Source organism: Ochotona princeps, chromosome 1 (genome assembly GCF_030435755.1).
Source record: "Ochotona princeps isolate mOchPri1 chromosome 1, mOchPri1.hap1, whole genome shotgun sequence".
Lineage (NCBI taxonomy): Eukaryota > Metazoa > Chordata > Mammalia > Lagomorpha > Ochotonidae > Ochotona > Ochotona princeps.
In genome coordinates this window covers 118,369,522-118,384,538 of record NC_080832.1, presented here as the reverse complement: position 1 = coordinate 118,384,538, position 15,017 = coordinate 118,369,522, and the positions used below count along the sequence as shown (strand labels likewise).

General features: G+C 42.3%; 1 protein-coding gene across 2 annotated transcripts; it reads right to left on the bottom strand.

Moving 5' to 3' along the window:
* Nucleotides 1–7,994: 7,994 nt before the first annotated feature.
* On the bottom strand, nt 7,995–8,934 carry LOC131481865 (putative olfactory receptor 2W6). 2 transcript variants are annotated; one of them, XM_058672335.1, is made up of 2 exons: nt 8,816–8,934; nt 7,995–8,437 (listed from the first exon to the last, which is right to left on the bottom strand). In XM_058672335.1, the coding sequence occupies exons 1-2, from the start codon at nt 8,930–8,932 to the stop codon at nt 8,000–8,002; spliced, it is 555 nt and encodes a 184-aa protein (XP_058528318.1). In that variant the 5' UTR covers nt 8,933–8,934; the 3' UTR covers nt 7,995–7,999. The 2 variants fall into 2 exon arrangements, with proteins under 2 accessions (XP_058528318.1, XP_058528311.1); XM_058672328.1 differs by having other exon boundaries at nt 7,995–8,932.
* Nucleotides 8,935–15,017: the final 6,083 nt, after the last annotated feature.

The window sequence follows — 15,017 nt, the reverse complement described above, 5'->3', positions numbered from 1 at the left end:
TTCCTGAGTGCTCAGCTTAAGGAATGTAAATCAGCTCCACAGCCCACAACATATTCCCCCTTCTGTATTAAAGCAGACTTGAATGCGCCTGTCTTAGGTTGTGGACTCTCAGGTTATCAGCCTTACCCGTCATCGGGAACCTCCGTAGCATGACGGAGACCCTGTCCTAGGTTGGTCAGTTCCCGGTCCATCTTACCCGTCACTGGCTGCCATTCAACGCCTTGTCTGCTGCAGCTGCTCAACCATACTTGGGGAGGCTGGTAACCCTGTTCCAAGGCTGGGAGTGAATATCAGCTCAGTAGCAAAGAGCAAACAGCAGTTTTCGGGCTTGGGAAAACAAAGCACTTCACAGGTGAAACATACATTAAAGGCACAATGGGAGGCAAGAGGCCATGATCTTAGGAGTAACTTAGCTCGTAACAATGAGCAGACAGCAGTTCCCAGGCTTGGGAAAACAATTAGCACTTGCACAGATGATAAAACAGAAATGCATACAATACAACAGAAAGGCATATGATGGGGTACAGGAGGCCTAGACCAAATCTAACAGCATTTGCTATTTCTTTTCCAACAAATCAACCCATAGTCCAGCATAGTCCAGTATGCCCACCCGCTCATGTTCATCAGTAAAGTCCTGTTGTTCCATAACTCTGGCAGTCTGTTCTGCAACCTTGTTCACTGTCACCACGGTAGCTGGTGGTGGCGGCTGTTGATGTACTGGCTATGATGGTCGCCGTTATGCCAAAGTCTCTTTTATTCTTATCAGGCCAACATAGGCCTCTCCATCAGTCCCAACAGGCACAGGCGGGATTCAGGGCAGCTGCAGGATAACAGCAGAATCACAATTGCCATTCCAGCATGCTGTCAGGGTGCACTGGAACTTGGTGTTATTCCTGTCAGAGGCATCTCCTGTGCTTAAGAGAGAAGCATAGGGATAACACAAGCAAACACAAGCTTCAAATTCAAAGAGCTAAGGTTCACTCACAAGAGCGAGTCCTCAGGTTCAGAGGAAAGAAGAAACTAATCCTCTGCCATAGTGGCGGGAGGAGAAACAAGAGAGAAAAACCCGTAAAGTTTCCTCTCAAAGATGTTTCTCCAAAAACAAAGAAAATTCCTGGTATCCAAGGTACCTGGCCTAGGGACAAAAGGCCAGAAAGGTGTCACTGGCCAACTTCCTTGGTCCCTTTCAAATGATAAAGAGGCCAGTCTGAAGCCCTCCTCCTTGCCAATGCCTGGAGAAGTGGGCTGAGGCTTCAGGTGGGGAATAGAAATGCAAATGTCACCCTTGTCTGTTGGGGAAGTAAGTACCTGTTAAGATAAGCATTTGTCCTGGGAGAGACATGCTCTGGTGACTCCAAGACAAGGTGGGGAAAATATAAACCTAACAAAAGGAGTTTCAAATCAAAGCACGGATGGGTAATAGCAAGGCTCAATACTTCCTCCCCCATCCCACATAGCTCTCAGAGAACAAAGTCCAAAGCCACTGATAAACTTCGGCTTTGCCAACAGTCAGGGAACACGCTGCAGAACAGCGACAAAATACTGATATACTTATGTTAAATATAAAGGCCTAATATACTTGCTTGTCCCGTTGATCTTCCGACTCAAATGCCATCATCTTGTCCAGTATCCGAGCTCTCATAAGACTCTGCAGCAGAAGCTTGCTGGACAAGCCTCTCAGGAATCCACCTCGGACCATTTTCATTTTCTGGGAAAACACAAACTGATCCTCGCCCCCAAATGAGGACGGGATCTGGGCCTAGCCACTTACCAGTCAAGGGGTCCTTCCACATAACATAACCTTTCTGCTTCTGAGACGGATTCCAATGACGATCTGCAGCAGACCGTCCTTCAGCATCCAATGTTAGAAAATTTAAAATAAATAATACAAGATTCAAATGATCTCGGGGAGTGCTATATTCCCCCTTTTTGGTTTTAATAAGGTAATCCTTAATAGTACGGTTGGCACGTTCCACAATACCTTGTCCTTGAGGATTATAAGGAATACCTGTAATTAATTGTATATGGTGGGAGGCAGCAAAGTCACGAAACTTGCTGCTAGTATAGCAAGGACCATTATCAGTTTTGATAACTTTAGGAGTTCCCAAGATGGAAAAACATGCATAGCAATGGGCTAGAGTATGTCTGACTTGTTCTCCTGTCTGAGGAGTAGCTAAAATAAATCCAGAACAAGTATCGATAGTGACATGCACATACTTTAGTGTCCCAAACTCTGGGATGTGTGTCACGTCCATTTGCCAGACATGATTGGGCAACAGTCCTCTGGGATTTACACCATAACGAGGAACAGGTAAAAATTGAGGGCACACTGAGCATTGCTTCACGATGGTTCTGGCTTGTTCCTTAGTCAGACTAAAGCGCAAACGAAGCGTGTTAGAATTCAAGTGAAATCTAGCATGTGCCTTTTGAGCTTCTTCAAGAGCTGAGGCTACCAATTTGGTGGCTGAATCTGCAGCCGCATTTCCTGATGTCAAGGGCCCAGGTAAACCTGTATGGGCTCGAATATGAGTCACAAAGAATTTATCTTTGCGGGCCCAAATACAGGCCTGAATTTTAGTAAATAGAGATGCTGCTGTAGAGTGGGAAGAAATTTGGCCCGCAGTCTCCAGCACAGGAAGGGAATGGGCAACATATCCACTATCAGAATACAAATTAAAGGGATGCATGGAAAATGTTTGAAAGACGGCAAGAACGGCCACCAATTCTACAACCTGTGCAGAGACAAAAGATGTGGGGATGGTGGTAACCTGGCCATCTACTACAAAAGCTGCCTGACCGTTTGACGACCCATCAGTGAAAACAGTTAAAGCTTCTGGCAATGGTTGAAGAGAGGTTACAAGTGGAAAAACAACAGGATGCAAAATAAAAAATTGTACAATGGGGTCCTTGGGATAGTGGTTGTCAAAATTAACATTTAAAGTACTCAAAAGTATTGACCAGGTCTCTTCCATATTCTGCAACCACAAAAGCTGCTTCTGAGTGTATGGAACAATAATGGTATCTGGGACCTTCCCAAAATGTCTTAGGCTGCTTTTAGTGGCCTTTTGTATCAACTCTGCTATGGCCAAATAGTAAGGCACAATTGTCTTAGCAGGAGAGACATGCAAATGTTCCCACAAAATAGGTCCCTGCTGATAAAATACCCCTGTAGGTGTATATGAGGATGCTATAACAATAAATAAAAGTGGAGTACTGTAATCAATCTTGGTCAAATGGGATTGTTCAATCGCTATCTCAACTTTGCGTAGGGCTTGAAGTCCCTCCATAGTCATTACCCTAGGGGATGTTGGAGAGGAGTCACCTTTTAAGATATCAAACAAAGGTTTCAAATCTGCATTAGTAAGTTTCAAACTGGGCCTCATCCAATTTATATCCCCTAACAATTTCTGAAAATCATTAAGAGTTCGCAGCTTTTCTGTGGCTATGGAAATTTTTGGGGGTTTAACACAATTCTGAAAAAGTTGAAATCCCAAATAATTAAATGGAGAAACAAGTTGTATTTTATCTGGGGCTATAGCTAATCCTGCCTTTTCTAACTCTTGCTGTAACTTACACAAACAGGATTGCAACACCTGAGTAGATAGAGCTGCCAGCAAAATATCATCCATATAATGAACGATCATAACAGAGGGAAAGCTGGCGCGCACCGGTTTTAAGGCGGCAGCCACATAAATCTGACACATAGTAGGACTATTAGCCATTCCTTGGGGTAAAAATTTCCATTGATACCGTTCAAATGGTTCCTGCAAATTAACAGAAGGCACACTGAAAGCAAAACGAGGTGAATCTTCTGGATGAAGAGGAATGGAAAAAAAACAATCCTTTAAATCAATCACAACAATATTAAAATCTTTTGGAATGGCAGAAGGCAGTGGTAATCCTGGCTGCTGTGATCCCATTATCTCCATGGTAGCATTCACTGCTCTGAGATCCTGTAAAAGTCTCCACTTCCCTGATTTCTTTTTAATCACAAAAATAGGTGTATTCCAAGGTGAAGTGGAAGGGACAATATGTCCAGCAGCTAGCTGTTCTTGAACTATTTCCTTAACGGCGGCTATTTTTTCTGTAGAAAGGGGCCATTGGTCAATCCAAACGGGTTGAGAACTTTTCCATGTAATCTTCAGTGGAGTAACCTTAGCCACCATCACAATGGCCCCTAGGGAAAATGCCCTAGCCCTTTCTTTATCCTTCTTATGTTCCACGGAGATTGGTTGAGTAATTCCTTGCAGCTTTCTTCCTATACCTTTTCCAGGAATGTAGCCGTACCTCTCCATCTGCTGCATAGCTAATTCCTGACCAGATACTAATACTGCTCCCATTTGTTGCAAAACATCTCTCCCCCACAAATTAACTGGCAGACCTGGTACTACATAGGGGGTAACATGGCCACCATTTCCTTCCTTATCCCTCCAGGCTAGAGGCCTGGAGCTAGCTAGGGGGCTTTGGGTAATCCCCAAACCTTGTAAAGTGGTCATGGTGGGTGTAACAGGCCAACCTGGGGGCCAATATTTCTGTGAAATAAGAGTGGTGTCGGCACCAGTGTCTAGAAGCCCAGTAAATTTCTTTCCTTCTATACTCAACTCCAAAGTAGGGCGGCTTGCCATATCAGCAACCCAACAAACAGAGGCTTCACCACTGGAACCAAACCCTGCTTTCTTCTGTCCAAGCCTGCAAGCATTATCTGACTTCACTGTGGGGAGCAGCACTAACTGTGCTATTCGTGCCCCTTGGGGCAACACTGCAACCCCAGCATGAACACTGGCTAAAACTTTAATTTCTCCTGTATAGTCTGCATCAATCACTCCTGGGGTAATATGAACTCCTTTCAAGGCTGTGCTGCTACATCCCAGCAGAAGCCCTACAGTGTCGGGGGGTAGTGGTCCATAAATTCCTGTAGGAATAGCCTGTACCCCCATTTGGGGTGTCAATACTATGTAGGAGGTGGTATGGAGGTCCCATCCTCCACTGCCTGTGCTCCCTCGGGCAAGGTCATGAATGACCTTTGTCCCTGAGGAACAAACTGAATCGCTGCCCCGTACATTGGTGCTTGCGGGGCCCGGAGCTGGCCCCTGCTCCCGTTTCCCGGCACAGATGGCTGCCTGGAGATGACTGTCTTGGACCTGCATTCATTTGCCCAATGTTTCCCACGTTGGCATAGAGGGCAAACTCCTGGGGACTGCCTGTCCATATTAGCAGCCTGTGCACAACCTTGGAGTGGGCAGTTCCGGCAGATATGTCCTAGCCGGCCACATTTAAAACATCCTATTTTTGGGCGAGCTCCTGAGCCCACGGTTGTGCCACCACGCAATGCCTCTGCAATGGCTGCACCCATTATCTGTCCTTCCCCAATGTCTTTACAAAGTTTAAGATACGTGTTAAGGGGCTCACGCTTCCAAGGTCTGATTGCTTCCTGGCACCACTTGTTGGCATTTTCATATGCTAGTTGCTTTACAAAAGGCATGGCTTGATCTGCATCACCAAATACCCTATCTGCAGTTACCAGTAGGCGATCTACAAATGCCTGGTAAGGCTCGTCCGGGCCTTGGACAATTTTAGAGAGATGTACATGTAGCGAGCCCTTTGGTGATAAAGACTTCCAGGCCGTCACTGCAGCAGCAGCGGTCTGTGCATAAACTCCTGGGTCATAATTAATCTGATCCTGTACATTAGCAAAATTCCCCTCTCCTGTCAACATATCACGATTTCTCTCAGGAAAGCCTGCCTGGGTATTCTGCCGTGCTGTGTCAAGGCAAAGCTCAAAGAACTCAGATTTCCACATTAGAAAATCGCCCCCATCCAGAGTAGCCTTACAGAGCTGTTTCCAATCGGCCGGAGTCAAATTGTTAGGTGCTAAGGCTTCAATCATGGAAACAGTAAAGGGGGCCGATGGACCATATGTGGCAACAGCGTCCCTCAGACTCTTTATGTCCTTAAAGGACAGTGCCAGGTGCTGTCTGATTCTCTGCCCCTGCTGATTCTCTATCTCAACTACCGGAAAGGCAAAGTGCCTCGCAGGGGCAGCTGCCTCAGGGTCTCCCTGCTCCTGTGCTTGCTGTACCGCACGTTCCACAGCTGAGAGAGAAGTTGAAAGCGAGGGTCCAGCACAAGCCCCAACAGTGCATCCACTCTGCTCCTGCCTCAACTGAAGGGAGAGGCGCTGAAGTTGCTCCTGTAAACCTTTTACAACTGTGCTCAGACATGATGGCGCCAATGGCTCAGGCGGCGCAGAGAGCTCTGTGCCTGTCCAAGAGGGACGTTTGTTTGGCACACGCTCTACAGGTGGAGGATCCTCAACAAACTCACTTCCATCCTTTTCCTTCTCAGCCTCCTCAGAAGAGGACCGCGAATCTCCCTCACGCACTTTCTCCAGACCTTGTCTTGTCTGGGGTTCCTTCTCCTTATTTACCCTGGTTTGTAGCTGTCTCCTACTTTTAACAGACAATTTCTTACGGCGGGCTTCCATCACTGCTTGACGGGATGACCAACCAATATTTAGCAAGCGCCAGAGAAAAAAGATGACTACAAAGAAAGCAAACCATGGGAATACGTCGCAGACAGTTTCAAAAAAACTCTGCGAGGCCTTAAGCTTAGTGTCGGTGCCTAGTGACTGGAGCAGATCTCGGATTCCCTTAATTACCTGCATTTTAGAGAGTTCTTGCCCCATGATAAATTTTACTTATGCCCCTGCAAAAATTATAAAACCTGCCTCTAGATTTCCGGGGTCCCTCAGATTGTCCCTCGTGCCCCAAGACGGGGAGAAGGTCTGGGGATGAAATTAATTATTGCCCCTCTAGAGTTAAATCCTAAACTTGCCTCCGGATTTCCGGGGTCCCTCAGATTGTCCCTCGTGCCCCTGAACGGGGAGAAGGTCTGGGGATGAGATTAATTTGCCCCTCCAGAGTTCCAGGGGTCCCTCAGATTGTCCCTCGTGCCCTAGCACAGGGAGAGGGTCTGGGGAATTAAATCAGTTATGCCCCTGCAGAATTCCCAAATTCCGAATTCTTAATTCAAAATTCCTAATTCCTTAATTCCTTACCTTTGTAGTTCCAGGGGTCCCTCGGACGTCCTTTGCGCTGTGCCATGCCCCACGTTACGGCGCCATTTGTCGCGGCTAGCTGAGCCGGCGTAGTAGGCACGGCGAATGTCCGAGCGAAAAGCACCTACACACGGAGACCATGATGGTGTTACAAGTGCTGGGAGCCGACTCTTCTGGAGCCGTCCTCCACAAGCCTCTTTATTACCATATTACCTCCTCTTTCCCCCAAGCCCGTCAACAGGACAATAGGACACCAATGAGTCTGCAAAGGCTAGGTGCTACTGCCTTAGGCCCGATTCCTGAGTGCTCAGCTTAAGGAATGTAAATCAGCTCCACAGCCCACAACAGAACTGAGCCAATCCGAAGCAAGGAGCCAGGAGCCTCTTCCAGGTCTCCCACCTGGGTGCCGGGTCCCAAAACTTTGGGCCATGCTCAACTGATTTTCCAGGCCACAGGCAGGGAGCTGGATGGGAAGTGAGGCTGATTGGTTTGGAACTGGCACCCAAACGGGATCCTGGTGTGTTCAAGGCGAGGACCTATCCTTTACACTATCGTGCCGGGGCCCTCCAAGTACTTTTACTGTATTTACTAGATTTTACACTTACATAAATAAACCTGAAAAAGTTAATTGAAGATATCCATTATCTTCTGAATTCTATGGATTTTTGAGGTTTCTACATGTATGTATTTGTGGTCTCTGATTAGTGTGAAAGTTTTCAAATCTATGAGTGTGTTTTATTCATACATATGTATTGGTATCATGTTTTCATTTCCTATTACTTAAAAACAAAATTAGAAACAATGCCTAGTCCAATTTTGAAAGTTAAAGAAACAGCAAATGATCTGTCAGTAAGAACATTGACAAAAGCTTCTGGTGATAAAGGGCAGTATTTCTTTAGCTCTCCTTAGTCTAATTCATTTTAGCATGTAACAGGACTTTGCTTAACATTTTTTAATCCACAATAATCTCCTCACTGCACTTTTCACCTCTTTGTTCCTTAAAGTGTAAATCAGAGGGTTCAGACTGGGTGTGACAATTGTGTAAAAGAGAGTAAGAAATTTCCCTTCGTTTTGAGATGTAGTGTGTTGTGGTTTCATGTACATGTAGATGGCTGTTCCATAGAAGATAGTTACTACTGTGAGGTGGGAGCCACATGTGTTGAGGATCTTCTGCCACTTTGCTGTTGACTTGATCTTCATTACAGCTTGAATGATGACTCCATATGAGATGAGAATCAGTAATAGAGGTGCCAATAGAAACATCACTCCAAGAGCAAAGACGACAATCTCAATCACCTTTGAATAAACACAAGCCATCTTGATCAAAGCTGGCATCTCACAGAAAAAATTGTCCACTGCTCGGTGCCCACATCTGGGCAACTTTAAAGTCAGGGAACAAAGAATTAGCGCACTGCCCAGACCACCCAACCAGGAAGTCAGCACCATCCTGTGGCAGAGCTGAGGGTGCATGATGACTGTGTAGTGAAGAGGTTGGCAGACAGCGGCGTAGCGGTCATAGGCCATCACAGCCAAGAGAAGGCATTCTGTGGCTCCTAGGTCAAGGGCAAAGAAGAACTGGAGCACACAGCCTCCGTAGGTAATGGATTTCTTTGGTCCCCACAGGTTGACTAGCATCTGGGGGATGATGCTGGTTGTATAACAGAGGTCCAGAAAAGAGAGGTTGGATAAGAAGAAATACATGGGGGTGTGGAGCTGGGGGTCCAGGTATGAGACAAGGATGATGGTTGTGTTTCCTACCAGAGTCACAATGTAGAAGATGAAGACAATGGCAGAGATGATGCGTTCTAGTTGTGGTCGATCAGAAAATCCGAGTAGGATGAAGTCTGTCTCAGCACTCTCGTTGTTTGTTTCCATTGCTCCTTTTGAAAGGTTAACACTATGGTAATCAAAATAAATGCCAGTCTTGGGTAGGAATCGAAATGTCTGAACTGTGTCATGAGTATACATTAGCTATTTTGGTTGTCTGCTTTCCACATTTGGGACATCTGATGTATTACCCTCTGTTAATGCTCACAGTGTTTTCATATTTGATTGTATCTAAGTGACTCTGTCAGTAGCAGACTAAACCCAGTAATACTGAGTTATAATCACCGAAAAGGGTAAAATGTTATGTCAGCACAAGTGGTTCTATATGTTTTAATTAAATAATAAATGCATAAAGCTAATTATTACATTTTAAAATGCGCATATACTTCAAGGAGTTAGTTTTTCTTAAAATTATGACCTAAACATCACTGATTATGAGAAATTTTTGTTTTGCTACAAAAGTGTTGAGGTTGACTAAGTTAAAAGAAATATTTTTTGAATAAGCTCAACAATTTTTTTACAGAATTACTTTCTGTATTTATATTCAAATATCCACATTCTAATCTTTAGAATCATAATCATGACTAACACCAACTTACGTTTTTCAATCTCTTAGCTATTGAGTGCATCTGTTTTATCAATTTTGGTGATCCCTATGTCCCTGTCTTACTGTGGGTGTGTTTTCCTCTTATCTGTATTTGTGTTTGCTTACATCTACAGATGCTGTATGTTCTAAAAACGTCATTAACAACTGACAATTACAATCATTTAAGTGGCCCCACTGGTTTGATGGAAAATTAGAAATTGAACAGCCATTTCACAAGCATTTGGTAAAACATATATATGCAGTGACATTATGTGTCAGCTTCTGTTCAGCTGGTCATTCAGTGAAATTAGCCAGGCAGTTAATTCCAACAACAAACCATCATTAGACAACTGGCAAGTTGAATTTCCCCAGGGAAATTTACCAATTATGTGAATAGTGCTTCCGAGTGCTTTGGAATCCTTTAATGTGAAAACATCACTTCACTACAAACCTGAAGGAATAAAGACAAAGAATAAATCTTTCACTATTTTGATACTGTATCATATTAATGGATGGAGTATTTTTTGACAGACACATGTTTTTGCCAGAGAATTCTTGAACACAGCTTTAACTTATTTTGTCTTTGGGCCATGGAATAAAATTTAATTTGTTGCATTTATAATGTAAATAAAATGAAGACATATTATCTTGAGTATATAATTGTTACAAGAACTTCTCATTACGGAAATATAAATTTAGTTACTGGATGCCTCATTTTTACATAGCAGCAAGTCAGGCAAGTCAAGCACAGTGTTTGAGTCATTGTCCATTGTTCCAAAATGCCTGACATCTAGGCATCACTCCACTGCTAAAAGGCTATGTGTTCCATGTTTGCCTTAATCTGAGATGAAAAGATGACAACTTGGAAGATAGTACCCATATATTGTAATATTAGTGCAATCTCTAGCAACCTGTATCCAATGCAATAAGATAACGCGATATAATCTATAAACCAACAATTAATGTTAGAATACTTAAGATCTACATCGAAAAACTGTAAAACCTACTATACCCCCAATACGCTATGTTAACCTGTAATGGTGAGGGAGTGGAGGGAAATCTTTCAGGACCATAAAAAGAGTGAGAAAAAAGTACAATATAGCCTATCAAGATCAAATTTGGTAATTCATAGACAACAGACTCAAAGCGGCACTAAACAACAATAAAACTACTATACCAATGCATGAGGGGGGAATCGGGTACGACCCTGACAACCTCTTAACAGGAGGTCATGTGCGTGGAGCAGGGGGGCACTCCAGAGTGGAGCAGGTGGTAAGGAGGAAGCTTGGATCCCAACCATGAAGACTCCCAGACCTTCACCACAAACTATTAATACGAGCAACAAGGACTATATCCCAACTGCCAAGGAGACCACAGGGAATTGGATGCCCTCGGAGGCCGAGTACTCTGAGGTCACCCACCCCCAACCGGAGCTTCCGCAGGGGATGGAAGAAGTCCAAACACTGCCATGCATAAACCAACGTCATCGGAAAGACAACCAGAAGCCCTGAGCGGTCCGCTGAAACAGAAGAACAATACATGTCCTTCAGGACCAGGGAGGAGAGCTTTCTCTGGTCCGAGCCTGGCTCTACCTCTGGACCCCCGCCCTCCCTCGCAATGACCATCAGGATCGCTCCGAAAACCGCTCATAGCAAACAAACAATCATACAAACTAAAAAAAAAAACTAAAATAAATAGACAAACAACAGAAAGTAGAGCTTGAAATCTGACAGGAAAGAGCTGGCGTGGATTGGCTCATGCCTCACTGGGTGGGACACAAAGATTAGTTACTCCTCACCATGGTGTTGAGGATTTTCCTGCACACCCCCTCCCCCAAAAAAATGTTCTGCACCTTAACTGTCGACAAATATCTTGTTAGAGTTACAAGCCAGTCTAGATTATCCTAAAATCTGCCAAGATCAGCAAAATTATACTTCAACACAACAAATGGCTAAATACTAAAATGAAATAGACACGAGACAGCTGAATGGTACCTTATAGCCATTCTAAGGTATATAGCAGCCGGTCCTGTATATAAACTAAAATTGAAATGTCAATGAGCTAATCATAGGTTGTGGTTAGGACTTGCTTTTTTTTTTTTTTAACATAATGGTTACTCAAAACCATGTCAATTCCATAATATTGCAAATTGCTGTTGATGTTATATTGGGACTCTTAATTGACTGTGATGATATTCTACCAGCTCTAACTTCAGACCAGAAATGGTCTCCCCAAGAAACTGTTCAACCCATCTGGACAATAAGTAGCTGGACTCTATGCTTGATATATGTTTGCAAGGAAAGAATCGTGATTGAATTTGAACTGTAATACTGCATCAAGGTGGAGGAATCCACCAGGGGCATGGGGAGGGGGAGGGGTGGGGGGATTCCCAGAGCCTATGAAACTGTCACATAATGCAAAATAATTAAGAAAAATATATATATATTAAAAAAAAACATTATACAGGAAAAAAAAGGCTGTGTGTTCTTGGGCAATTATTTGACCTGTTTGAGTTCTCTATTCTTTATATGCAGAGTATATGTAACTGTGTTGCCTTCTTCAAAGTGAGGCTGTGAGCATTAGCTCTTTTGAGAGCACTTGGAACAGAGCTTGGTTAGATCCAATTAAAAAAGCAACAAACATATTCACCTAACCTCAACTCATCATTATTATGTCTGTATATTATTTTTTCTTTATTTGTTACACAGGAGATTTTGCCATCATTTAGCAGTAAACCAGTATGTCTTAAAGTTATTTTGTTATTATAGAATGTGATGTCATACTTCTGCATACAAGACACTTACACAATCACATCTTGTGGTGACACATCTCAGAGGCAGGACAGAGCTTCAGAGCGTGGAATACTTGGCATGCAAATGCAAGAGGCTCCTTTGGCTGCTTCATGTTTGGACAGTTAAAAATTGAAAGACATGATTTTGAAAGTTAAACATACATCAGATGATAAAAATTAGTATTTGTGCCCTGCAGAGGAGATTCTTCTAGAGAATTTTCATGGAAAGTCTTTCTAATTATCTTGAGTATGAAAAAAGCCAGTGACACAGGAAGTGGCTTCTCTTTTGTAATCAGTGACTCCTACCTGCTTGTATCAAGTGCTGTGATGCCTCCTTGTGATATCCTGGAATGTGCCTTTTTTTCTTTATTCTGAACTTAGAATAGACAAAATCAGTTCAAAGTAGCTTAACTAAAAAGCCCTTCGTTTTAGTGTAAAATAAAAAATAGGTCCAGAAAAGTCAAAATTTCATGAAATTTATCTGAGTATTCTTACAACTATGATTCTTGTAAAAAAAACATAATAACAATGTCAACTGCTTCAGGACTTTTGTTTTCTCATTCCAATCAAAACTCTTCCCTTCCCCTGTCCTGACGTGTCCCCTGTCCTGACGTGTTCCCTGTCGTGACGTGTACGGATTACGTACCTTGCATTCTAGCACAGCGGTGTCTCAAATGTGTGTGTAACTGATTAAAAACATACACCTTTATTATTGTCATCATTATTGTCTTTACTGTACGTACTTGTTAGCTACAATACGATGACTTAGTACATTATGCAACGTGTAGTGATCAATCAAGGGTTATATGAGTTATAGTCACCAATTGTGATATAAAACAGCAGAGCTTATTCCTTCTATTGAAATGTGTTTTGGTACTTGTTCTTCAATATTCTTTACCTCTCCCTCCTCTACTCTTTCCAGATTCTACTAATCATACTTCTGTAATCAGATTGAATTTTTTTCAAGTTTCTGCATAGGAAAGAGAACAAGTTGTGATAAACACTTTTATAAATTAGGTATAGGAAGAACATAACTTAAAAAGTCTGTGCGTGACAAACTTACAGTTGACAACATTCCAAAAGGGGAAAAGCTAAGCCCTTCTCATCAGTCGGAAACTGTTTCTAGAGCAGTTAGGCAAAAGGAGGAAAAAAAATACTATGTGCCGCTCACGCTACAAAAGGAGGAAATACAAGGGAGCTTGATAGGAAGGCAGGAAGTTAAATGGACTCTGTTTGCGGTTGATAGGATTATGTAAACAGAAAATCCTAAAGACCCTAAAAGACAATTAAAACTTGACAAATGAATGATTGCAGGATACAAAATTAATACAAAGAGCAGCAATATTTTTATACACTAGTAATTAAATGACTGAGAAAAAAAAATTCTGAAAGTGATTTTACTGTTAAAGCTGTCAAAGAAAGACCTAGAAATAAATTTAGCCAAGAAGTGAAAGATTTCTATAATAAAAATTACAAAACACTGATGAAGGAAATGAAAGAAGACATATAAAGGTATAAGACCCCCACATTCATGACTTGAAGAATTAGAATTAATATCGTTAAAATTTTTATGTTGCAAATATATACATTAATGTAATTTCCATCCAAATACCAATGACACTCTTTACAGAACTGGAAAAAATAAATCCTAAAACCAATGAAAACACAGAAGGCCTCAGAGACATCTAGAGTAAAATTTGAAAGTTGGAGCATAAAAAAAAAAAAGAAAGTTGGAGGCATCACGACTTCAGATCTCAACATGTACTACACCACTGTAGCGACTGAAGCAGTATAGTGCAACACACAGATCAATGCAACAGATGAGAGATGCCAGGAATAATCAGTGCATCCTGTCAACGATTCTCAACAAAGATGTCGAAAGCCTATATTGTAGAAAGGCAAGCTCCTTTCTCATATATAGAAAAGTGAGTTCAAAATTGATCAAAGCAGGATAAGTAACGTGGTATAGTGTGTTAAGCTACCGCTTGGGATGCCTAGTTCTAGTGAAAGCTACTCCTGGTCTGTTCCAGTTCTGTGTTAATGAATTTTGAAGCAGCTGAAGTACTTGAGTTCCTGCCACCCACATGGGAGTTTTGGGTGGAGTTCCTGGTTTAGACCCAGATGTTGCAACCATATGGGGAGTGAGTCAGCTGTGAAGATTCTCTCTGTCACTGCCTCTCAAATACATAAATATTTATAAAACAGATCATGTTACTCTTTCAAGTAAATACATAAATCTTGAAAAAAGGATCAAAGACCTAAACTTAAGACTTGAAACTAGGAAAAAACCATGGAGGCAACATTGCAAGGCATGAATATGAGTTATTTCTTTTGATGACTCTGAAAACACCGGTAACAAAGCAAGAGTAGTAAGTGGGATTATGTGAAACCTGGAGGTTTTTACACAGAAAAGAATCACTGAACAGAATTAAAAGACACTAAACGGGATGGGAGAAAATATTTTAAATTCTTATGGAGGATTTACTTCCAGAATTCATAGGAACTCAAAAATAATGCCATAAAATTCTGTTAAAGTGGGTTAACGACAGATAGAAACTTCTCAAAAGAAAAAACATTCAACATATTCATAAAAAATTCTCAATATCATTATTTGTCAGACAAATGTAAATCAGACCCAAAGTGAGACATCATTTCAGTTGGCAAGACTGTTACGAAAAAGACAAAACCCAAACTGGAAAACCAAAACCTCCAAAAAACTGTTGCTGGTGAAGAACTGGAGAAATAGAACTGCCATA

Coding starts and splice junctions, on each gene's coding strand:
- LOC131481865 (XM_058672328.1), bottom strand. CDS start 8,932: ATGGAAACAAACAACGAGAGTGCTGAGACAGACTTCATCCTACTCGGA.